Raw genomic sequence first — 25,561 nt, 5'->3', positions numbered from 1 at the left:
TGTACCTGCTTACAAGACTTACTGCATATGCTATGTCGGGTCTAGTACAGACCATAGCATACATCAAAGAACCAACCATATTAGCATATGGGATGCTATTCATATAGGATCTTTCGACATTAGTACTGGGACACTGATCAATACTCAGCTTGAATTGAGGGTTTGTCGGAGTCACAACTGGCTTCGAATTTGACATACCAAACCTTTCGAGAATCTTTCGTAGATATTCCTCTTGAGATAAGCATAACTTCGACTTCTTTCTATCTCTTCGAATGTCAATTCCAATAATCCTGGAAGCAGCTCCCAGATCCTTCATATCGAACTCCTTATTGAGTTCAGCCTTCACCCTATTTACATCTTCGACGTTGTTGCTTTCTATGAGAATATCATCCACATAAAGCAACAAAATAACAAATGAATTACCAGGTCGAAATATGAAGTAAACACAGTGGTCGAACTGACTTCTAATGAAACTTATGCGTGCCATGAACTTGTCGAATCTTCTATTCCACTGTCGAGGAGATTGTTTCAGACCATATAAAGATCTCTTTAGCTTTCACACATAATCTTCCTTCCCCTTTTCGACATACCCTTCAGGTTTCCTCATCAGGATCATTTCATCTAGATCACCATACAAGAACGCAGTCTTCACATCCATCTGTTCCAGTTCTAGGTCGAATTGTGCCACCATGGAAAGCAACATTTGAATGGATCTATGCTTCACAACAGGAGAAAACACATCATTGAAGTCGACACCTTCTTTTTGAGTGAAACCCCTTGCAACTAACCTTGCCTTGTATCTTTTCGACGTCACTCCTTCAATTCCTTCCTTGAATATGAAAATCCATTTACAGCTGACTAACCTTGCCCCAGTAGGTTTCTTGATCAGTTCCCAAGTGTGATTATCATGAAGAGATTTCATCTCATCATTCATGGCCTTCAGCCATTCAGTCTTATTTCGACTCCTCATAACTTCCTTATAATCTCTAGGTTCATCATCAAGAACCTCACTGGCAGAGATTAATGCATAAGCTATAAGATCTGCATACCCAAGTCTCTGAGGTGGCTTGATGACTCTTCTCAACCTATCTCTCGACAATAGGTAGTCATCGACAGTTTCCTCAGCTTTCTCAGCATCTTCTGCTTCTTCTTCGACTTCATCTGAAATATGCAATTCAGCATCAACTTGCTCCACCTCAACAGGAATCTCTACCTGTTCCAGCTCTTCTGCACTTCGACCATCATCATCATCATCTGTTTTCTTGAAAGTCATCTCAACTTCATTGAAAACTACATCTCATAAAAGCTTCTTTCTTAAACTCTTCTTCTTCCAACACTCATAACTTTTTCCTTAGTTTATCATTGTCTTAGATGAATTGTTTGTTATTAAGGAATCATAACTGGTGTTTGTGAATTAAATATCAAGAACAATGTATAAAACAAGGGATGAATAAAGAACAAAGAAGAAGAGGAACACAAGAATTTGATTATAACTGCTATTCTTTTACTTTCTCTTAGAAAACAAGATTAGAAGTTTACAAGAATAACAAATAACCTCTCTCACCCTAAATCAGGATTTGCTGTGTACAATGATGGGAGACTAGTATGCTATTTATAATAAAACCTAACATACTAACTAATGGGCTTTTTATACAAGGCTCATTATTCAAGCCAACTTAATAAACAAGCTAACTTAACAAATTAGGGTTTAAACACTAAAAACTAATTTAGCATGCTAACAACCCTAGCATCTTCGACACCAACATGTGAACACCCTTCGACTTCATGCTCAATCCTGTCGAACCAAGAAGCTATCCTTCGACCATACTAGAGTTCGATCCAATATCTTACAAATCTCCACCTTGGACCTAACTCTACAACATCAAGGGAACAAACTAGCTTTCTTCATGCAGCTTTATCAACTGCATAGAGTGGAAAAACATGCAACTTAGCAATGATTTGGTGATCATATCAGCATCATTGTGATCTGTCGAAATCTTCAGCACTTGGACTTCTCCATGCTCGATTACTCCTCTGACGAAATGCAACCTCACATCAATGTGCTTAGTTCGCTCATGATATGCTGAATTCTTCGACAGGTGTATCGCACTTTGACTATCACATTTAACAGTGATACCTCGACCTTGAAGTTTCAGCTCCTTCGCAAAACCTTGAAGCCACAATGCTTCTTTCACAGCTTCAGTTATGGCAATATACTCTGCTTCAGTGGTTGATAGAGCAACAACCTTCTGAAGTGTTGCTTTCTAACTAATGCCTGTGCCAAACATAGTGAAAACATATCCAGAAATAGATTTTCTAGAATCCATACAACCTGCATAATCAGAGTCGACATATCTTTCAATTACTGCTTTACTATCTTCACCCAAGACTCCACCATAAATTAGGACCCTATTCAGAGACCCATTTATGTACCTTAAAATCCACTTCAATGCTTGCCAGTGAGCCTTTCCAGGATTTGACATGTACCTGCTTACAAGACTTACTGCATATGCTATGTCGGGTCTAGTACAGACCATAGCATACATCAAAGAACCAACCATATTAGCATATGGGATGCTATTCATATAGGATCTTTCGACATTAGTACTGGGACACTGATCAATACTCAGCTTGAATTGAGGGTTTGTCGGAGTCACAACTGGCTTCGAATTTGACATACCAAACCTTTCGAGAATCTTTCGTAGATATTCCTCTTGAGATAAGCATAACTTCGACTTCTTTCTATCTCTTCGAATGTCAATTCCAATAATCCTGGAAGCAGCTCCCAGATCCTTCATATCGAACTCCTTATTGAGTTCAGCCTTCACCCTATTTACATCTTCGACGTTGTTGCTTTCTATGAGAATATCATCCACATAAAGCAACAAAATAACAAATGAATTACCAGGTCGAAATATGAAGTAAACACAGTGGTCGAACTGACTTCTAATGAAACTTATGCGTGCCATGAACTTGTCGAATCTTCTATTCCACTGTCGAGGAGATTGTTTCAGACCATATAAAGATCTCTTTAGCTTTCACACATAATCTTCCTTCCCCTTTTCGACATACCCTTCAGGTTTCCTCATCAGGATCATTTCATCTAGATCACCATACAAGAACGCAGTCTTCACATCCATCTGTTCCAGTTCTAGGTCGAATTGTGCCACCATGGAAAGCAACATTTGAATGGATCTATGCTTCACAACAGGAGAAAACACATCATTGAAGTCGACACCTTCTTTTTGAGTGAAACCCCTTGCAACTAACCTTGCCTTGTATCTTTTCGACGTCACTCCTTCAATTCCTTCCTTGAATATGAAAATCCATTTACAGCTGACTAACCTTGCCCCAGTAGGTTTCTTGATCAGTTCCCAAGTGTGATTATCATGAAGAGATTTCATCTCATCATTCATGGCCTTCAGCCATTCAGTCTTATTTCGACTCCTCATAACTTCCTTATAATCTCTAGGTTCATCATCAAGAACCTCACTGGCAGAGATTAATGCATAAGCTATAAGATCTGCATACCCAAGTCTCTGAGGTGGCTTGATGACTCTTCTCAACCTATCTCTCGACAATAGGTAGTCATCGACAGTTTCCTCAGCTTTCTCAGCATCTTCTGCTTCTTCTTCGACTTCATCTGAAATATGCAATTCAGCATCAACTTGCTCCACCTCAACAGGAATCTCTACCTGTTCCAGCTCTTCTGCACTTCGACCATCATCATCATCATCTGTTTTCTTGAAAGTCATCTCAACTTCATTGAAAACTACATCTCATAAAAGCTTCTTTCTTAAACTCTTCTTCTTCCAACACTCATAACTTTTTCCTTAGTTTATCATTGTCTTAGATGAATTGTTTGTTATTAAGGAATCATAACTGGTGTTTGTGAATTAAATATCAAGAACAATGTATAAAACAAGGGATGAATAAAGAACAAAGAAGAAGAGGAACACAAGAATTTGATTATAACTGCTATTCTTTTACTTTCTCTTAGAAAACAAGATTAGAAGTTTACAAGAATAACAAATAACCTCTCTCACCCTAAATCAGGATTTGCTGTGTACAATGATGGGAGACTAGTATGCTATTTATAATAAAACCTAACATACTAACTAATGGGCTTTTTATACAAGGCTCATTATTCAAGCCAACTTAATAAACAAGCTAACTTAACAAATTAGGGTTTAAACACTAAAAACTAATTTAGCATGCTAACAACCCTAGCATCTTCGACACCAACATGTGAACACCCTTCGACTTCATGCTCAATCCTGTCGAACCAAGAAGCTATCCTTCGACCATACTAGAGTTCGATCCAATATCTTACAAATCTCCACCTTGGACCTAACTCTACAACATCAAGGGAACAAACTAGCTTTCTTCATGCAACTTTATCAACTGCATAGAGTGGAAAAACATGCAACTTAGCAATGATTTGGTGATCATATCAGCATCATTGTGATCTGTCGAAATCTTCAGCACTTGGACTTCTCCATGCTCGATTACTCCTCTGACGAAATGCAACCTCACATCAATGTGCTTAGTTCGCTCATGATATGCTGAATTCTTCGACAGGTGTATCGCACTTTGACTATCACATTTAACAGTGATACCTCGACCTTGAAGTTTCAGCTCCTTCGCAAAACCTTGAAGCCACAATGCTTCTTTCACAGCTTCAGTTATGGCAATATACTCTGCTTCAGTGGTTGATAGAGCAACAACCTTCTGAAGTGTTGCTTTCTAACTAATGCCTGTGCCAAACATAGTGAAAACATATCCAGAAATAGATTTTCTAGAATCCATACAACCTGCATAATCAGAGTCGACATATCTTTCAATTACTGCTTTACTATCTTCACCCAAGACTCCACCATAAATTAGGACCCTATTCAGAGACCCATTTATGTACCTTAAAATCCACTTCAATGCTTGCCAGTGAGCCTTTCCAGGATTTGACATGTACCTGCTTACAAGACTTACTGCATATGCTATGTCGGGTCTAGTACAGACCATAGCATACATCAAAGAACCAACCATATTAGCATATGGGATGCTATTCATATAGGATCTTTCGACATTAGTACTGGGACACTGATCAATACTCAGCTTGAATTGAGGGTTTGTCGGAGTCACAACTGGCTTCGAATTTGACATACCAAACCTTTCGAGAATCTTTCGTAGATATTCCTCTTGAGATAAGCATAACTTCAACTTCTTTCTATCTCTTCGAATGTCAATTCCAATAATCCTGGAAGCAGCTCCCAGATCCTTCATATCGAACTCCTTATTGAGTTCAGCCTTCACCCTATTTACATCTTCGACGTTGTTGCTTTCTATGAGAATATCATCCACATAAAGCAACAAAATAACAAATGAATTACCAGGTCGAAATATGAAGTAAACACAGTGGTCGAACTGACTTCTAATGAAACTTATGCGTGCCATGAACTTGTCGAATCTTCTATTCCACTGTCGAGGAGATTGTTTCAGACCATATAAAGATCTCTTTAGCTTTCACACATAATCTTCCTTCCCCTTTTCGACATACCCTTCAGGTTTCCTCATCAGGATCATTTCATCTAGATCACCATACAAGAACGCAGTCTTCACATCCATCTGTTCCAGATCTAGGTCGAACTGTGCCACCATGGCAAGCAACATTTGAATGGATCTATGCTTCACAACAGGAGAAAACACATCATTGAAGTCGACACCTTCTTTTTTAGTGAAACCCCTTGCAACTAACCTTGCCTTGTATCTTTTCGACGTCACTCCTTCAATTCCTTCCTTGAATTTAAAAATCCATTTACAGCTGACTAACCTTGCCCTAGCAGGTTTTTTGATTAGTTCCCAAGTGTGATTATCATGAAGAGATTTCATCTCATCATTCACGGTCTTCAGCCATTCAGTCTTAATTCGACTCCTCATAACTTCCTTATAATCTCTAGGTTCATCATCAAGAACCTCACTGGCAGAGATTAATGCATAAGCTATAAGATCTGCATACCCAAGTCTCTGAGGTGGCTTGACGACTCTTCTCAACCTATCTCTCGACAATAGGTAGTCATTGACAGTTTCCTCAGCTTCCTCAGCATCTTCTGCTTCTTCTTCGACTTCATCTGGAATATGCAATTCAGCATCAACTTGCTCCACCTCAACAGGAATCTCTACATGTTCCAGCTCTTCTGCACTTCGACCATCATCATCATCATCAGTTTTCTTGAAAGCCATCTCAACTTTATTGAAAACTACATCTCGATTGGGGATACACCTCTTGTGATCTGGCTTTAGGCACCATAGCCTATAAGCTTTGACTCCTTCAGGATATCCCATGAACATGCATTTCAGAGCTCTAGGTTCGACCTTGTCTTGCCTAATATGAGCATAGGCTACGTAGCCAAATACTCTCTGTTTGTCGAGATCTGGTGGATGCCCCAACCAAACTTCTTCAGGTGTCTTCATATTTAACGTTGTCGAAGGACATATGTTTATCAAATATGTTGCTGTCGAAATAGCCTCAGCCCAGAACACCTTCTTTAATCCTGCACTAGTCAACATGCATCTGACTCTCTCTCAAAAATAGTTCGATTAAACCTTTCAGCCAAACCATTTTGCTCTGGAGTACCTGCAGTAGTTCTGTGCCTTGCAATACCAGAGGCAGTACAAAAACTGTCGAACGCCTCATTGCAAAATTCAAGGCCATTATCGGTTCTCAACCTCTTGACCTTCCTGCCAGTCTGATTTTCGACCAGAGTCTTCCAACTTTTGAAATTCTCAAAAGTTTCATCCTTAGACTTCTGGATGAATACCCATAACTTCCTAGAATAATCATCAACTACGGATAGAAAATGCCTTGCTCCTGAATGTGATGGACACCTTGCAGGCCCTCAAAGGTCAGCATGGATGTAATCAAGGGATCCATGTGTTCTTTGTTTGCCTTTGTTGAACTTCACTCTGCAAGACTTTCCAAGTACACAGGGTTCACAAAATTTCAACTTTTCGACTTTGTCTCCACCAAGCAGATTTTGTTTCCCTAATTCAACCAGACCCCTTTCACTGACATTGCCCAATCTCATGTGCCAGATTTCTGTCTTCAACAATGGTGTTGTGGATGCAACATTTGTCGAACCACTTACAACTTCAGTCTCAAGGGTATACAAGCCTTGTTTCTTCACGCCTCTTAAGACTTCCTTCGACCCCTTCATGAAACTTAGGATATTTTTCTCTCCTTGGAAAACATATCCTTTCTTATCGAATTCACCAAGAGAAAGTAGATTTCTCTTCAAATCAGGAACATACCTGACTTCAGTCAACAACCTTATTGACTCATCATGGAGCGTGAATCTCACAGATCCAACACCAGCAATCTTGCAAGCTTTGTTGTTTCCCAGCAGTACTGATCCACCATCTTGATCACACAATTCTTCGAACAAGTCTTTGTTTGGACTCATGTACCAAGTGCAACCTGAATCTATAATCCACTCTCTTCTCGAGTCACTGCTTGAAACCACAAGAACATTAGATGATTCAAAATCATCTTGAACAATGGTTGCATTACCATTATCCTTACCTCCATGATCTTTCAGGCGTTTATGGCACACCTTTCTTGTGTGACCCTCCTTCTTACAATGATAGCATCAAATATCAGATGCTTCGCCACTATAAGACTTCTGCTGACTTTTGCATTTCTTCTTGTCAAACTTACTAACCTTTCTCAAAAAAATTTCTTTAACACCAAACCTTCACCAACAGTCGAAGGTTTATGCTCCTTTCGTTTGTTCAAGTCCTTAGAATACAGGACTGATTGAACTTCTTCAAAGGTCAGGGACTCCCTTCCTTACAGGAGAGTTTCTTTGAAGTGAGCATGTGATCGAGGCAAAGCGCACAATAGTAACAGCGCTTGATCTTCATCATCGATCTTCACATCAATATTTTCAAGATCAAGAATCATCTTGTTGAACATATCCAACTGCTCAGCTAATATTTTATCTTCAATCATCTTGAATGAATACAAAGCTTGCTCTAGGTAGAGTCGATTTACCAGTGATTTGGTCTTGTACAGACTTTCAAGTTTCGTCCATAACCCTGAGGCCGTCGTCTCCTTTGATACCTATATGAGAACCTTATCACCAAGGCTCAACAAAATTGCACTGTGTGCTTTCTCGATCATAGTCGTCTTCTCCGCTGCCGTTAATGCAGCATTGATGGCTGCTTCTCCCTTCAACGCTTCCAAGCAACCCTGCTGAACCAGTAGGGCTTTCATCTTCAAGCGCCACAGACCGAAATCATTCACTCCGGTGAACTTTTCAATCTCATACTTTGTTGAAGACATCTTCTCCACGCTCACCGCACCAATTTGTTGTGAATTCAATGCTAAGAACAATGTATAAAACAAGGGATGAATAAAGAACAAAGAAGAAGAAGAACACAAGAATTTGGTTATAACTGCTATTCTTTTACTTTCTCTTAGAAAACAAGATTACAAGTTTACAAGAATAACAAATAACCTCTCTCACCCTAAATCAGGATTTGCTGTGTACAATAATGAGAGACTAGTATGCTATTTATAATAAAACCTAACATACTAGTTAATGGGTTTTTTCTACAAGGCCCATTATTCAAGCCAACTTAATAAACAAGCTAACTTAACAAATTAGGGTTTAAACACTAAAAACTAATTTAACATGCTAACAACCCTAGCATCTTCGACACCAACATGTGAACACCCTTCGATTTCATGCTTAATCCTGTCGAACCAAGAAGCTATCTTTCGAGCATACTAGAGTTCGATCCAATATCTCACAACTAGAAATCAAAATAATCAATAACATCTTCTTTAGGGTACTTCAAGGCATTAAGAAAATTGATCACAACATGTTGACCATTGTCTCTCATGGTTACTTCTTATTTTTCCACATAAATAATTGTTCATCCCATAGCAACGAAAGCTCTTCCTAATAGAATGAGAGTGTCGACATCAGCATAATAATCCATAATGATAAAATCAACTGGTAATACAAACTTATTAACTTTTACAAACACATATTCAATCTCCCTTTAAAGATATCATATGTTTTCGTCATCTAATTGTAGTGTTAAGGTGGTAGGCCTTGCAGCTCTAATTACAGCTTGCTGAATATGGACAATGGAATGAGATTAATGACCACTACTAAGTCACACAAATCTCATACATAAAGTGTATCTCCTAAGAAGAAGGATAATTGCAAAGATAATTTAATATGTAATCTTAAGATGATGACATACACCAGATATTTGCAGGTTACATCCCTCATTCTGTATGCTCATGAAATCTTCATTTTTTGCCAAGGAAAGCTTCAAGGAATGTTTTTACTACAAGAAAATCGATAATATATTAAGGAAAAATTTCTTCAAACAAGCAAAACCTCATAGTCTCTTTAACATTTTAGTAAATCCTCTTTTCTATTCTTATATCTTTGTGTCCCTATTTTCAAGGGTAATGTCAACTCTTGCTACCTTTAACTCCTAACTAATAGAGTTCAGCTAAGCTTTAAGCATGGAAAACCTCTCTTCTTTTAATTATTGTTAGAGCTCTTCCAGTGAAGGTTGTCTTTAAAAGTACGATAACTCACTCCATTTCCACTTTATGCATGGAAAATCTCTCTACTAAAATCCATTGAAGCTTCCTCTAGAAACATCATTTCGAGTGGAAATGTGAACAAAAGAAAGTTGGTAATTTTGGATTAGAAGAAAGAGTGCAAGCCTCATTCTCATAGAGGTTTAGGGATGAGATTTCTTTGTGTGCTTAAATTAAGTCTGAAACTCTTGGCGTGGGGAGCCTCTTTTGCAGGAAACAAATTTCACTACTTTGGAATGCCATTTCATTTTATTAACTTCTAGTACGGTAGATTTTACTTTAGAAAATTAATGGAATTTTTCCTTTTAAGTGCTAAAATTAACACAAACTTGTAGTTCAATTCTCTTGATCACTTATGATCTTCTGTAATAAAGGTTGGTCTGATTAATGTTCCATGGTCATCACGTCATCCATGATCTACATAATCAATGAAATTTTTTCATCTAGCTAGATACATGGCTGGATTTAACAACTATTCTCCTCATTTTCATATTGTCACCTCTTAGATATTGGCTCAAGTTAACTTGGTAGATAACAAATCTAAGCCCACCACTTGGGCTTCATTGTTATATTTCTCAACTATAAAAGCTTTAAATGTCATCATCCACCCCCTTGTCCTCTTTTGATAAAGGAAGTACTTTGACATTCCCTTTTCATAGTTGGATTTAGGGGTGTTCGTGGTTCATAAACTGCACTGAATTGAACCAAATTAGTGGTTCAGTTCAGTTTTTGAAAATCATTTTCATAAAAAACTAATTAACTGATAAAACAGTTTCAATTCAGTTTTAAATTAGTTCAGAATCAGTTTGTATTTATAAACTGATTTATAATCAGTTTCTAGTTATAAACTAGTTTAAAAAAACTAGATTTTTCTTTTTCTTTTTCGATTGAAGATTTATTTTATAAATTATTTCAAGATTGCTTATTTTATATATATAATGATTTATTAATGTGTTGTACTTACAAGTTATAAAATCGATTATTAGAACCATATGTAAAAATAATTACTACTGCAGTATATAAATTATATGGAGAAAAAATTACTATTGCATCTAATATTTTATTTTTTATTTTATTTACCACCTGAAGTTTGTTTGTTAATTACAACATGCAAGCTTAACAAAAAATTTCCTCTTTCGCTTTTCCGGTTTTGCAGGCAAAACACACTTAGGATATGTGGCAATAGTTTATGTGTTGATACATTTTTTTGCATATTTTTTTTTTATAAGCACTTTTGCATAAACTTCTTTCAACTATGAATTCACTTTTTTTAATTGAGTAATGCTATGCTTACACCCATATTTACACCAATACTTACACCAAAGACTGTTTATCGTATTTATACGGTGAACTGTGTTTTTTAAAATAAAATAATAATATTTATTTTTATTTTTAAAATTAAGGACGACACGGTTCATGTACGGACGCACATTAACCAACTTCATTACTGCATTAATCAAGTTTTTACATTGCATTAACCAAGTTTGATGACTATTAAAAATTATTTTTAATATCTGGACATTGCATTAACCAACTTCATTACTGCATTAACCAAGTTTTTACATTGCATTAACCAAATTTGATGACTACTGTAAAGTACTGTTCATGGTGTAAGAATAGCATTACTCAAATTTGGTTAATGCAATGTAAAAACTTGGTTAATGCAGTAATGAAGTTGGTTAATGCAATATCTAGATATTAAAAATAAGTTTTAGCAGTCATCAAACTTGGTTAATGCAGTGTAAAAACTTGGTTAATGCAGTAATAAAGTTGGTTAATGCACGTCCGTACATGAACAGTGTCGTCCTTAATTTTAAAAATAAAAATAAAAATTATTATTTTATTTTAAAAAACACTATTCACCGTATAAATACTGTGAACAATGTTTGGTGTAAGTATTGGTGTAAATATTAGGTGTAAGCATAGCATTACTCTTTTTAATTGTAGAAGATTTTCTTCTTAACTTCTCCTCGTTGGTGATACTAGATATTTAATGCATTTTCTTAATTGTTGGGTCTAATTATCGTCAAATCATCTAGATTATTGATTATAATTGTACCATTTTAAATGTAATATAAATTAACTAGTAAAGGACCCGTGCGCCCGCACGGGTCACGTAAAGTCGATATAAACAATAAATAAATATATAACGATGGTTAATAAATATATATATATATATATATATATATATATATATATATATATATATATATATATATATATATATATATATATATATATATATATATATATATATATATATATATATATATAAAAGATACACAAATTAAAAATAAAAAATAATTGAAATTATAATTGTCAAATAAATATTAATTTAATCTAGTTAGAAATATATAGTTTAGTAGAAAAAATAAATAAAATAATTAAGTAGTCATCTACCCGTGCGTTCGCACACATTATACAATATAGCTATAATCTATCGTGAGTAGTCATCTACCCGTGCGTTCGCACGTATTGCACAATATTATAAATAATAAATAAATATAATATATGTGATTATATTTATTTGATTTGGTAACAGGTACCAAACTTTTTTGTCCAAATTTTGTTTATTGTCACTCATACCCCTATATTATTATAAGCATTTGAAATCTTTTTACTTATTTTAAATAAAAATTTCAATATATTTAATAGATTTATTTTTCCAAAAATATCAGTTATAGGTTAATATGTACATATAAAAAATAAAGGAAATAATTAAGCATTTATCTATCACAGTTGTAAATAAATATAATATAATGATGGTTAAAAATGTAAATAAAATATATACACATTAAGTAGATTTGTCCCGTCGAAAAATGTATATTTGAGTAGAAAAATAAAGAAAATAATTAAGAAATCATTTACCCGTGCGTTCAGTTCATACACAATGTTATTATAAGAGGTGTGTAGGTTTCCCAAGAAGTTGTGGAGGCAGGTCATAATGAATTTGGTTTTATCAATACGTTAATGAATTGTCTGCAATAAATAAAATTATTAAAATAGGCTTTTTAGTAAAAGGTATAATAGGTTTTTTTAGTAAAACTTATAATAGGTAATCATGGTACTACCTCTTAATGATTACTTTGAAAATAAATATACTATCTTAAAATTTAAGAAATTTTATATTATAGGCTTGTTTATATATTTTACCTATAATATATTAGTTGACATAGTATATTTTTATTTGTAATTGAATTTGGGAAAAAAATAAAATTTACGTAATTGAAATGAATATTATAATTAAAAAAATCATTTAATATTATATTAAATAATTATTTCTCTTAATTTTTTTACAAATAAGATAGTTATTTTATAATAAAGAGTAAGTTTTTAAAGAATAAGATATTCAATACCAATTCTTTCCCGTTTTATAAAAAAAATTATATAAACAGTTGGCTTTTTCCCGTTTATAAAAATACTTATAATTTATTACCGTTTATAAAAAAAATTGTATCAACAGTAAATTATTTCTTGTTTATAAAAAAATTTGTATAAACAGTTGACATTAGTTATTAAATATTGTATAAAATTAATGTCATTTGTTGATATTGTATAGAGAGTTATTTGAATTCCACCGTTATAGGTTAATATGTACATATAAAAAATAAAGGAAATAATTAAGCATTTATCTATCACAGTTGTAAATAAATATAATATAATGATGGTTAAAAATGTAAATAAAATATATACACATTAAGTAGCTTTGTCCCGTCGAAAAATGTATATTTGAGTAGAAAAATAAAGAAAATAATTAAGAAATCATTTACCCGTGCGTTCACACGGTTCATACACAATGTTATTATAAGAGGTGTGTAGGTTTCCCAAGAAGTTGTGGAGGCAGGTCATAATGAATTTGGTTTTATCAATAAATAAAATTATTAAAATAGGCTTTTTAGTAAAAGGTATAATAAGTTTTTTTAGTAAAACTTATAATAGGTAATCATGGTACTACCTCTTAATGATTACTTTGAAAATAAATATACTATCTTAAAATTTAAGAAATTTTATATTATAGGCTTGTTTATATATTTTACCTATAAGTGATATTTTACCTATAATTGATATTTTACCTATAAATATAGGTCGTGAACCAGATCCATGACCTGAATTTTCAGCAAATTCACGTTCCACATCACGTGCCAATTGCATCGCTACATACCGGTTGTGCGGCTTGAATGTTCTTACTCGAGAACGGATATCGTGACGTAAACCACCAATAAAATAGCCCAGAAATTGTTGTTCTGGTAACCTTCCACACTGAGAGGAACACAATTCAAATTCGGCTATGTAATCCTCCACCGTCTCAGATTGCTTCAAATCCTTGAGTTCTTCGAACGGGTTCTCCAAACGACCTCCTCCAAATCTCGCCATCATTGCTTCACATAGGTTCTCCCATGACAATTCCTCTGTTGAATCATGCCATAGGTTAAACCAATGGATAGTAGGGCCTTCCATGCTCAACTTTGTCAACTGAATACGAACATCCCGAGAGATTCGTTGTACTTCAAAGTATGTCTCAGCACGAGTGATCCATGCCACCGGATCGTCGCCGGTAAAAGCTGGCAGCTCCACCTTCTTTGCGGACAAACGAAACTCATCCAACGGTGAGGTAACCGTTTCACCGCTTGTTTGAGGTGATCCACGATTCCCTATCGCCCGCTGAATTTCCGCAGCAAGGAAAGTACGCAATTCCTCAATACTGGTTTCCACACGTCCCAAGCGTTCCTCAACTGCAGTAATTCTCTCTGCCATTCTGGTTTGCATGAACACAGCAGGTTGGACCAATTGATAGAACAGAGGAAAGGTAGAATATAATGGAGAAAATTAATTTATTAATGATTATGAAAACAGAAAAGAAATCCAGAGCAAATGCTCCTCAGTTAGAGAAAACAATTCTCTCACTGCCTAAATCCTAATAAGGAAAACAGAAAATAATAATAAGATACCTAGCTACTGCCCCATACACCTATTTATATGGGAAATCTAAACTAACTCCTATTTATATGGGAAATCTAAACTTACTCCTATTTATATGAGAAATCTAAACTAATTCCTATTTATATGGGAATACTAATTAACTGGGCCTTTCTTATTCTTTCTCACATATACTCTCCATTGTTTAGGCCCCAAATTATCTTTATTAACTAACACATCCCCATCATCACTTGTGGGGTCCGATCCATTCCTATCATATGGTAACACTAGTTTTCCATAAACTGAGAAGGTAATTCAATAGCATCCACCTCTATTCCCCTAAGACCAGAAACTAGACCCTCATCCTCCTTAGTAAGCATGTGTTGAAGTGCGTGGCCGAATTCATGGAAGACAATCCCAACCTGAGAAAAAGGAGACGACGAAAAACAATAGTTTGTGAACCTGTTTGGTTTTTTAATGATTAAATATTAATAAGGAAACAACTTAGTAGCATTTAGAGTAAAAGTTTAGTTCGACACCAATTTTATATATAGAAAAAAAAAATGGAAAATGAGGAAATTGTTGTTGATGAATGGGAAACATATTTAAGTAATCTTTGACATGGTCTAAAATATATAATCATGTTAAGACCAGACACTGCTAGAAACGACTAGTGCTCCCATTAATATAGCTCAAGAAACTATTAAAGTAAAATATGGGTTACCTCAGAGAATGTCATTAAACTTGGCTTGCTTCCTACTGGAGGTGTTTGATTGCACACCATTAGGGCAACAGGCAACCTTGATGAGGTACCATCAGGTGACAGTACACGACTACGAGAAACAACTCCGCGCGTCCATGCGCTTTGCATTTTTTCAGAAGGACGACTGTAGGGATCAAAATAAAAATACGCAACTGGACTACCTGAAGAATCTTTAACACGAAAAAACTTAACATCTTTATCCCAAACCTGAATAACAAACAATAAAGATAAGTCAGAAAGTTTACTATAGATGCTCCCCAATACAAGCACCACAGCTAAGCAAAAGGGAATTCGATTACCGGGGCTAGACCATCAGCTGGCTCAATTTCAACACCAAAAAGTGTTTTTGCAAGGTCAAAGAGTCCATTCATAACATTTGGCAATGAGAAATACGGACGCAGTTCTTCCTATGAGACAAGAGTGGCAGATGTATTATGTATGAGATTTCCTAGGCAGATCAAAAGTTTCAATAACAAAGGAAATGTAATAAAATCTTGTATTGCTTAGTAAATTAGCCAATGGACTAGCAGGTGGGACTGGTGGTAGAAATGAACTTTCGTATGTGGTTGACATGAAAGAAAAGAATACCTGACAGAATGTCAAAAGTACAGTGAATAGTATTAAGGAGCTTTCCTTTTAATTATGATGTTTATATATCATTAGTTAGATAGTTTTAGAGAGCAAAGGATTGTTCAGTGACAAAAAACCATACGCAGGATGAACAAATTAATGGAAATAAAAGAATTAGATCCTTCGTGATATGCGACATTACAAGTTACAAATCCTTTTGTACTGGTCAAAAAGTACAGGTATATGAGGTGAGAGGTTCTGCTGATGACCGCTGATGCTTGATAGCAAGCGTATAACCACCAGCGGACGTGTGTTAGGAAAGTAGTGAGCGTTGAGCTCTTTAGAGTGTTAAGAATTTGTATTACCTGGTGTCTATCTATCTCCTTGAGAGATGTATTTATAGAGGTATCTAGGACCTAGAGTTTCTTCAGAAATGGTCACCGCCCACTTAGTCAATAGTGGGAGGTTGAATCCCTATTTTCAAGGGAGTCATGGGTCAGTTAATGATCTTGACTTTTTCTCTGTCCCAGAAACGTCTTATCCCATGTTTCCCACGTAAGGACGAGGGAAGACTACAGGGCAAGGCGATACCTCCCTTCTTGTGACCTTTCATCGTCGTCTCTCCTAGGGCGGTTCAAGGGCATCGCCTTAGGCGAGACATTTTACAAATACAACACTACAACTTCTAACAGGGTCAAAACTAAAACCGTATGTTCTTAAAGTGTCGTTTCAAAATGATGACGGAGTGAGTGAGCAACCTCGTTAATGTCATATTTTGATTCACAAAGCCTCTCACTCCAAAACCTAATGTCCCAATTTTTCAAATCATCAGCTTCCAGTGCACCCTGGTCTTTTGAGAATTTCTTAAGATCTTCTAGATCTGCAAGGAAGAAAAATAGACCGTCTAAATTATTGCCTAATTAGAGGAAGATGAAATTACATGCAAAAATAAATAAATAAATAGTCGAAAACAAATTTACTTTTTGCTGTTTTGGAGTAGTCAATGACAATATGAAGCTAACTCAATATATACACAATGCAAAAGTAACTGAAAAAACTGCATACAATTTAAAATCATGATGCAAACACTACTACACCATAGACACAACATAAATACTACCTTGTACTGCAGCATCCCAGGAAGCTCTATGAAGCTTTTCTAGAAGTTCTTCTGCTTTATCAAGAGTTGCCATTTTAGTTGCCATGCTAACCTGAAAGATAACACATCAACAACCGACATTGAATTATGTTGTTAATAATGAAAGAGTCATACCTCAGCAAAGTTATTGTAGTTGAGAAGCCTCGCCTTTTCCAACCTAAGCTTTAACATTTGCTCCATCAGTACAGTATTATCCAAATCTCCACTAGATGCCAGTGTTATACGCGCACGGTAGACTTCCTCACGCAAAGAACGATTGCGAGCATGTTGCATAACAGCAATATAACTTGGAGCGTCCAATGTAATTACCCATGGCCCATTTTCAGCGGTGGCATTTTCATGCCCCTGCATTTTTTTCATCAAGTAATCAAAACTCGAAAAGATAGGCTGATTGTCATAACTTGAGAATAATAACATGTCAACATAATTTACCTTGGATACTGCAGTTTGTGCAGCCAACCCAAGAGCAGTAGCAGGTAATCCTTCAATCTCTTTCTTATCTGTAATGAGCTTTTCGAACTTTTTGGTTGCATCCAGAACGTTGTCCCCAAGTTTTTCTGATAATCTTTTCAGCTCCTGCAGATGAAACCGTGATAAAAAATATTAAAAATAAATACAACTAAGAGAAAATATCATTACTTGAATTTCATTTAGTTATGGTGCACAATCACTTTGCTTTTGGAATTTTAGCACATGTGTCTATGTAGATTCATCAAATCAAATCTTATCACTACATTTGGTTTGTTAATGAATCAGTTTGTTTTGTTTGTCCTACTTATTTGCTACACAAATTTCAAAAATATGTAGAATTACAAATTCGTGATCTCAATTCCACCATAGTCCGAAAACAGGATACGCGCAGTTAGCCAAAGCCTAGTACATAATCACTGGGCAACCACAATTTACATTTTTTTTTAGTTGTTAAAAATAGCGCACCTGTTCAATTTTGTTAAATTGTTCTCTTTTATCATCTTCAAGAGAAACACCACTAAGAACTGCCTCCGTTATTTGGTCTGCATAGGCACAAATACAATTATTACAAACAATGTAAAATGAAGGGTTTTAATAACGAGTTTGTCTTAAATCCCGTAGAAAGCAAATGGAACAACAGCATGTATTTGGCAATTGGCACGAGTTTACGAGTAAACTCGCAGATATTTCATATTTGGCAAGTGAAACACACACAACATCACTCTTATGATAAATCAGAAAATTAGAAACTTCACACCAGCTACGCATCCAGCATCGTTCACAATTCTCCATTTTCCCAAATAAAATCTAGAAGCTGGGAACCAGTATCAGAACACAACGCAAAGCAATTCAAGCAATCTATGAGTGTAAAATAACATGCCAATACAACAAGACATTAGGCAACTTACTTTCAACAATTCTCCTGCGAGCATCACTAAGTGTCTTCCAATCAGGAGACTCTTTAATAGCTTTGAATGCATTATAAATAGGTTTGCTTTGGCCCAGTCTAACCTCAAACTTAACTTTTTCTGCCTGCAAATATAAATTAATCATTGTCAGCACAATAAAATTACAGCAATCACAATACGTAAGAGAAATGATATACGTGGATGACCAAAAACCCATGAAAATATTTTAAACAAGGGAGCAAATCAACATAACAACATGTTGCAATATGGATCATAATCATCATGTGCTAAAATTGAGCCCAAAAACCAATTCACATGGTTACCAATCGCAGATCACAAAAAAAAGCAACATATAATTCAAATTCCACTATGCTACATTACTATAGCCTCTATAGCACCGACACCTTTAAAACAAGACGTGTCAGTGCCGTATTCGTGCTCAGGGACGGAGCTATGTGTGCTAGTATGGGGGCATGTGCCCCCACTATTTTTCTAACCGAAATATTTGAGTACTAGTAGTATCATGTATCTGCTTAACAACAACTAATAAAAAATATGTAATTAAAACAGTATACTTTAGTCTTCCTATCATATAGATTTATGATTAGAAATTAGATATACAATCACATAATATAAAATAATTATTCACAACTACATTCAAAATAGTTTTTCAATTAAATTTCAAAAATTAAAATTTCTTTTATAGATTTTCATTTTAACATTAAATTCTCATTATCAAATATCACCGATAATTATTTATACCATTATAAATTATTTTGATAGATAATTATTTTGACTGATAATAAAATTGATAAAATTACACAAGTTAAAAGTTGGAAAAATATGAAAATTTTTTAATGATAGATTTCATAAAAAACTGATTTTAATTGCTATACAAGGTCATTTACACCATTAATACATCATAACCATTTAAATGTATTTACTTTAAAAAAATTAAATTAAAAGTCAAATATTTTAAACATATTAACGGTTGTGATTAATTGACGGTGTAAAATTTCTTTACACCGTTAATATATTTCAATTAAATTCTAAAAAAATAAATATAATATACATTTTTACTCTAAATATATAAATAATAGTTACATTATACTACAAATTTATAGACATACTGCCCCCCACAAATTAAAATTTCTGGCTCCGTCCTTGTCCGTGCTTCATAGGCTATAGCACTGCTATAACCACTATTTGACCAAACTGCATTTCAGAAAAACTATTGTTCTACCTCCCAAATGCACAGACAACCATATTAATTAATGTGAAAATATAAGAGTTACAGTCCCATCAACAGAATCAAAGATGGAACAAAAACACAAAAATAATACAAAAAAATACCTGAACATCTTCAATGGCTGAACGGAGCTCAGCATTATCCTTAACAGTTTTAAGATGATTGATCATACCCCAAACAACATCCAACCGGTCCACAATTTTCTCCAATGGTTCTACCAATTTAGGCCATGAAGGTTCCACAGTCCTTTCAAGTTCCTCCAAATCACGTTCCTACAAATCAAACCCCAAAAACACAAAATCATTCAAAACCCTACAAAAAAATCCAAAACAAAACAAAAGATAATAACTTGTTACCAGTTTATCAAGAAGGGTACGAATGGCAGGTCGAACATGTTTGGGTTCAATAACATCGTAAGGCGGAAACACAAATTGCTCGAGAATAGGGTTGGCTTCAACGACGTCGGTTAGCACAGAAGCAGCCATGGATGAAGAAGAAGAGGATGTGGTGAAGGAAGGAGAAGTGGAGTTGTGAAGTGAATCAATGCAGAGAGAAAACAAAGAGACCAGAGGGGACAAATAACGTAAGAGTGAGGCTATATTTGGTCAGATTCTTGAAATAAATATCTAAGATCTCTATTTCAGCTATCTTAGGTAGTTTTATAAATTTAGAAAATTATTATCATAAGTAAATATACTTTAATAGTTAATTATTTTCTATATTGAACTTGAAATAAAACCATTAATGTTATTGAAAAAAATCATTAGTTAGATATGTAAGACTTTTTTTAGAAATTAAATCATTATTCTTTGTAAGAAAACTTATTTAGTTTTGGTAACCTTTATATAACTGTTATAGACACTCAACTAAAATGGATATGTCTAATACATCATACCTTTATATTATTGTTGTACTTGATGCTTGCTTTTTCAAAACCAATAACGGTTGGAAATTGTTTCGCAAACTCCCCGACATCATGAAGAAGCTGGGAAATCTCTGATTACACGTAAGAGGATGTCTGCAATACTTCCAACAATGTTAGCCAAATTCACAGATGAACCTTTGGTCTCAGCCTTAACCTTGAAAGCCAAATTCACAGATGCATCAAAATACTCTGCTACCTTCAAAAATTATTCATTACAGTTTTTAAAATAAAATACAGTTTCAATTATATAGTTTAGTTATATGTCAGTATAATTCAAAATAACATCCAAAGCAACTAGAATATGCTTAAAATTATATTGCCAAGGCAAATAAATTCATATTAATCTGTCATACATTTTTCAACATTGATCTAGAGTATAATTCTCCAAATTCTACCACACCTCTAAATTATTTATAATAAAGAGAAATACAAAATCACTTTTTCTAATTGTAATTAAACCAAAATAACTTGTGTTTTTCTTAAAAATCATCTTTAAATTACTGCATAACAAAATCACTTTAGTGCTATTCTGGTCTACAAAAAATCTCAGTCTGCCTCTGTCTGCAATCTGCGTATTCAGTATTCACGATATCATCCTCTAAAATCAATACTCAATAGAAGTTATTCGGCTTTCCAATTTTAATATTCTGCTCTGCAAGGAATCCTGTTATGGCATTCTTCTGCCACCCTTTGAAGCTCCTGCAATAAATTGAGCAAAAAGTAAAAGCATTAGAGTCTATTAACAAAAACTTTCATAGTTGCAGATGATTTTTTATGAACTTTTAGCCCTCAATTATGACATAGCTTTCGATTAATGCTTTGCATGCATACAAACAACTGATTTCAGAAAGATAATGCATCATTAAGCTTACTTTTGGTCAAGATGTGCAAGAATTTCGCCACCAGGAAAAGCAGATTTAGTTGCCTCATATGCAGCTTTTATAGACTGTTTCCAAGTTCCTCCAATCTCCACATTTGTTTCTCCTTTTGGATCTTCCATTGGCACTGAATATCCCGAAAGTAGGTGACCGGCCCAAACATCATCTTTCCTATATCGCAAACGCAAAGCAAGTATTATTTTCATGTTTCTTTTGAATGCTTATCTATTCCTTTTATTCAAGGCAATAAGGTTAGATCGCAAAATTTTATGAAAATATCCGAGTAAAGTAAGGGTTTTTCAAAATAACTCGAAAGTTTAAGAGGTTGAGACTTGAGAATAGTTTCTAACGTCACATTGACCTAATCAGAAAATTCAATTATAAGTTCACTGAAAATGATCACTTACATTATTACATCCATATGCCTAGGCACATAATGTCCACCGCCTATCCCAAGAAGGACTTTCTTCTTATCATTCGCCCTGTAAGAGTGTCAGAATTAGATTCAGATAAGAAAATTTTCACTCTACACAAATGAAACAAATCTAAATATTGACTACAATTGGATAAACAACTTAATTAAGCGATTATAGTATAGGCACTAATCATATAAGCGCTTATGTAAATGCTATTTCTATAGCAAAAGACAAACAAAAATAAAATTACTTTCATGCAAGCTATAATCTCTTTTCATAAGCTATCTTGTAGAGCTTAAGGAAATAAACTGAAAACAACTTATGCACATCTCATAAACAATCTCACTAGTGTTTCTATCGGTAGACAAACTCAAATAAGTCAATCTCAACTAAACATCGGTCCAACTTCTTAACATAATTATTCTACCTGCTCCAGTTCCCAACATCAGTCCCTCCTCCAAGTCCAAGTCCTTCCCAAACTAACTGTAAGAATCCAAAAACAACATCATTTCAGTAAACAAAATAAAATACTACTAGCCATATTACTTTTGTGCAAAGCATTTAGCATTTTGCAACAAAATGTATCCATACAGAAAAGCTCTACATATTTTGATGCAAAGGTTATGGAAAAGTAGAAAAGTAAACTCAACCTGAGCCATAACTTGAGCAGCGTCTTGTCTCTTCCAATAGTCTTCAGTACTACCTATATCAGAACAGAAGAAATTCAGTTGTTAACCTATGCTCAAATTGTAGTTAACTGTTAACATCTTCTTGTGTAACTAAAGAATGAATAGAGTATGCAATCTATCAATCTAGGAGGAAAGAAAGAGCACTCACCAATCTCCAGAAACATGGTTGGCTTATTTGTCAAAGGTCCATGATGAGTGGCCTCCAAAGTAATCTAAAATTATTCAACAAGTGCTTTTCAAAATTCAAAACACATTCAATACATAATATAACATTAAGCCCTCTTCCTCCAATATCGAAAACAGAAAATCATAAGTACTTAAGATATAGCTAGAAAAACAAAACGCTGATTAGTCAAAAGGCTAGTTAGTCAAAAGGCAAGAAAAGAACCTCAAACTCAGGGACTAGATTATGAGCCTGAGCAATATTTTTCAAAAGGCGAATCCAAGGTCCAATCCTAGGATTTGGCAGTGCTGCCCATCCTGGTTTCCCACCTTGAGGTGGAACGTCACCTTGACGCAAATGAGGAACTCCTGCGAAAACACTGTCATCATAATAATGCTTTGGGGAGGCACAAAGAACTAAAACATGGTGTAGTTCAAAATTACCAATAGGATGAACAGTGAGGGCAGGTTTATTAGAAGCAGCAGTGTGTTTGCTTAAGAAGATAACTTCATCAACAACCTCTCCAGTAACTTTTTCCCACCTTTCATCCAAATAATCTTCTACCACTATACTCTTCCCATGAAGCAAAACCCTCAACCCTTGATTCACAAAACTCTTCATATCATCCTAAAATTCAATAACACCCAATTACAACAAAACATTACTAATAAATTAAGAAAGTAAAGAAGAAAAAGAAAGGTTTTTAATGGTTTGAACCTGAAAATGGGGTCCGGGTTGCCAGCCTGGCAATGCTAACAGCGCATTGGCTGGGTTGATTGAAGCCGGGTCGATTGTTGTTGCAACAAGAAGAGACACCATTGGATATTGATGGGTTGAAGATGAAGAAAGGTTGGAAAGTGATTTTGATGGTGGAATTCTGAAGCTGCTGCTGCTGCGGTTTAGGTGAAAAAGGGGGTGACAGGAACGAACTATACCATGTAACATGTCATGTAGAAGAAGAATTTTGTTTGGTCACTTGTTCTCAATCTTAAAAGTAAAATCTACTAACCTTATTTGGTATCTATACGTGTGCAAAAATATTGTTTTTATTCAATGTATGTATGTATCAAAAGTCATAACATATATCAGCAATGCTATGTGTACCCTAAAGTGTACACCTACACCGTATTGGTGTATGTACGGACGGTACTATTCACCGTGCGTACATGAACAGTGTAATATTATATTAATATTTTTTTTTACTTTTTTTTATTTATTTTTTAAAAAAATATTTGACAATGCCTGCAGATTTACTTCCGAATTTACCTGCATTTGAAATTACCTGCGGATTTACCTAAATTTGTAGGTAAATTCGCAAGTAAATCTGCAGGTATTGTCAAATTCGTAGGTAAATCCGCAGGTATTGTTAAATCCGTAGGTAAATTCACAAGTAAAATCCGCAGGTATTATCAAATCCGTAGGTAAATCCGGAAATAAATCCGCAGGTATTGTCAAATATTTTTTTAAAAAACATAAAAAAAATATTTTTTAAAAAAATAATATTTAAAAAAAATGTAAAAAAAAATTAATATAATATTACACTGTTCATGTACGGACGGTGAATAGTACTGTCCGTACATGAACAGTACCGTCCGTACATACGGTGTAGGTGTACACTTTGGTGTACAAATAACATTATTGTAACATATATACTACTACTCAAGTATCTTCTTTTGTTACTAGTAATTTATTTTGTATAAAATGCACTAAGAAAATAATGGTTTGAAGAATCAATTGTTAGTTGGTTCAGTGGTGATTGGCGTTGAATTTGGTAGGGAGAATTACGGTTCGATCCCCGCAACTGCGATCGAGAGGGGGCTAGAACCACTCGATGTCATAACTGACCCCCGAACCGGACTAAATCGATGGTGATAAACCAAAAATAATAATAATAATAATGGTTTGAAGAATTAAAATTGATAACAAGATTATAGTTTTTTTTTTTAATTTTGATACATTTCAATACATACTTTAAAGATAAAAGAAGGTAGTGAAGAATCTAAAGTATATTAAGTTGGGTAACTCCATTGGAAAAACTATAATAAGTAATATTAAAATCTTCATTGAGTTGAAGTGGGAGATTGAGATTTGTCATATCTATAGAGAAGAGAATTAATGTGTGGATGTTATTGCGAAGAGTAGTATTGAGCTTTTAGAAAGTTATTGTTACTTTGAGGAGTGCTATCTTCAGTGGAGACATCTCCTTGATGATGATTTGATGGAAATTTTGATTACGTAGTTAGTAGTATTGTAGTTTGGTGATTTGGACTTTTGCCCTCCCTTTTACAAAGAAATAGACTAAATATTCTTTTTGGTCCCTTATTTATGCTTCTGAGTCCATTTTGCTCTTTCAACTTTAAAAAAGACCAGTTTCATCCCTTATCTTTCTAAAACACTCCACGTTTGTTGGTGAGATGCATGTTATGTTGATGTTGGTGAGATGCATAATGCTTAATTTAGTTCTGATACTAGTGAAGATGAGAGCTTCAATTATGATAGTGCTTTAGAAATAAGATTTGTTGATGACTCTAATGAGAATGGTGATGGCTTTGTTGAAGAGGAAGTTAGGAATCTCATTGACTATGACCCTGAACAAGATGGAACAAAGAAGAAAGGGAAACAAAATGGTGAAGAATACAAAGGATATTTTAAAGGGAGTGGAAAATGATAGTGAAGAGTTGGATAGTGGTTGTGAGAGTGATGTTAGCAGTGGAGTAACCAAGAAGAAGTACCCAATGCTCAAGTTGTAGAACGATATGACGGATTTCATATGGGAGGTAGGTATATATTTTAGCTCCAAAAGTGATTTTCTGGAAGCAATTATAAAAGAA

At 34.6% G+C, this 25,561-nt stretch overlaps 2 protein-coding genes across 3 annotated transcripts; both read right to left on the bottom strand.

Annotated features, from left to right (window-relative positions):
- Positions 1-14,430: 14,430 nt before the first annotated feature.
- Positions 14,431-20,752, bottom strand: LOC131620556 (organellar oligopeptidase A, chloroplastic/mitochondrial-like). Of its 2 annotated transcripts, none has more exons than XM_058891679.1 (11): positions 20,555-20,752; positions 19,764-19,931; positions 18,411-18,534; positions 17,968-18,044; positions 17,464-17,607; positions 17,146-17,376; positions 16,993-17,083; positions 16,631-16,752; positions 15,602-15,709; positions 15,264-15,509; positions 14,431-14,961 (listed from the first exon to the last, which is right to left on the bottom strand). In XM_058891679.1, the coding sequence occupies exons 2-11, from the start codon at positions 19,827-19,829 to the stop codon at positions 14,827-14,829; spliced, it is 1,344 nt and encodes a 447-aa protein (XP_058747662.1). In that variant the 5' UTR covers positions 19,830-19,931; positions 20,555-20,752; the 3' UTR covers positions 14,431-14,826. The 2 variants fall into 2 exon arrangements, with proteins under 2 accessions (XP_058747662.1, XP_058747661.1); XM_058891678.1 differs by lacking the exon at positions 20,555-20,752 and adding an exon at positions 20,016-20,492.
- A 165-nt stretch (positions 20,753-20,917) lies between these two features.
- On the bottom strand, positions 20,918-23,723 carry LOC131620557 (D-aminoacyl-tRNA deacylase). The gene is made up of 9 exons (XM_058891680.1): positions 23,448-23,723; positions 23,174-23,357; positions 22,956-23,098; positions 22,716-22,779; positions 22,529-22,581; positions 22,306-22,361; positions 21,870-21,944; positions 21,457-21,633; positions 20,918-21,283 (listed from the first exon to the last, which is right to left on the bottom strand). Exons 1-9 carry the CDS (start codon positions 23,673-23,675, stop codon positions 21,196-21,198), a joined length of 1,068 nt encoding a protein of 355 aa, XP_058747663.1. The 5' UTR covers positions 23,676-23,723; the 3' UTR covers positions 20,918-21,195.
- Positions 23,724-25,561: the final 1,838 nt, after the last annotated feature.

Source organism: Vicia villosa, linkage group LG7, assembly GCF_029867415.1.
Source record: "Vicia villosa cultivar HV-30 ecotype Madison, WI linkage group LG7, Vvil1.0, whole genome shotgun sequence".
Taxonomy (NCBI): Eukaryota; Viridiplantae; Streptophyta; class Magnoliopsida; order Fabales; family Fabaceae; genus Vicia; species Vicia villosa.
This window is presented reverse-complemented; position numbering and strand designations above follow the sequence as displayed.

What these genes read in the sequence shown, in the direction of transcription:
- LOC131620557 (XM_058891680.1), bottom strand. Translation starts at nt 23,675, where the DNA reads ATGTTACATGGTATAGTTCGTTCCTGTCACCCCCTTTTTCACCTAAAC. An exon ending in CCTCACTGTTCATCCTATTG is followed by an intron (nt 23,099 to 23,173) that starts GTAATTTTGAAC and finishes GTGTTTTCGCAG; the next exon opens with GAGTTCCTCATTTGCGTCAA. An exon ending in AGGCATATGGATGTAATAAT is followed by an intron (nt 21,634 to 21,869) that starts GTAAGTGATCAT and finishes TTTGCGATATAG; the next exon opens with GAAAGATGATGTTTGGGCCG.
- LOC131620556 (XM_058891678.1), bottom strand. Translation starts at nt 20,144, where the DNA reads ATGGCTGCTTCTGTGCTAACCGACGTCGTTGAAGCCAACCCTATTCTC. An exon ending in ACTACAATAACTTTGCTGAG is followed by an intron (nt 17,084 to 17,145) that starts GTATGACTCTTT and finishes GTTATCTTTCAG; the next exon opens with GTTAGCATGGCAACTAAAAT. An exon ending in CTGGGATGCTGCAGTACAAG is followed by an intron (nt 16,753 to 16,992) that starts GTAGTATTTATG and finishes TCTTCCTTGCAG; the next exon opens with ATCTAGAAGATCTTAAGAAA.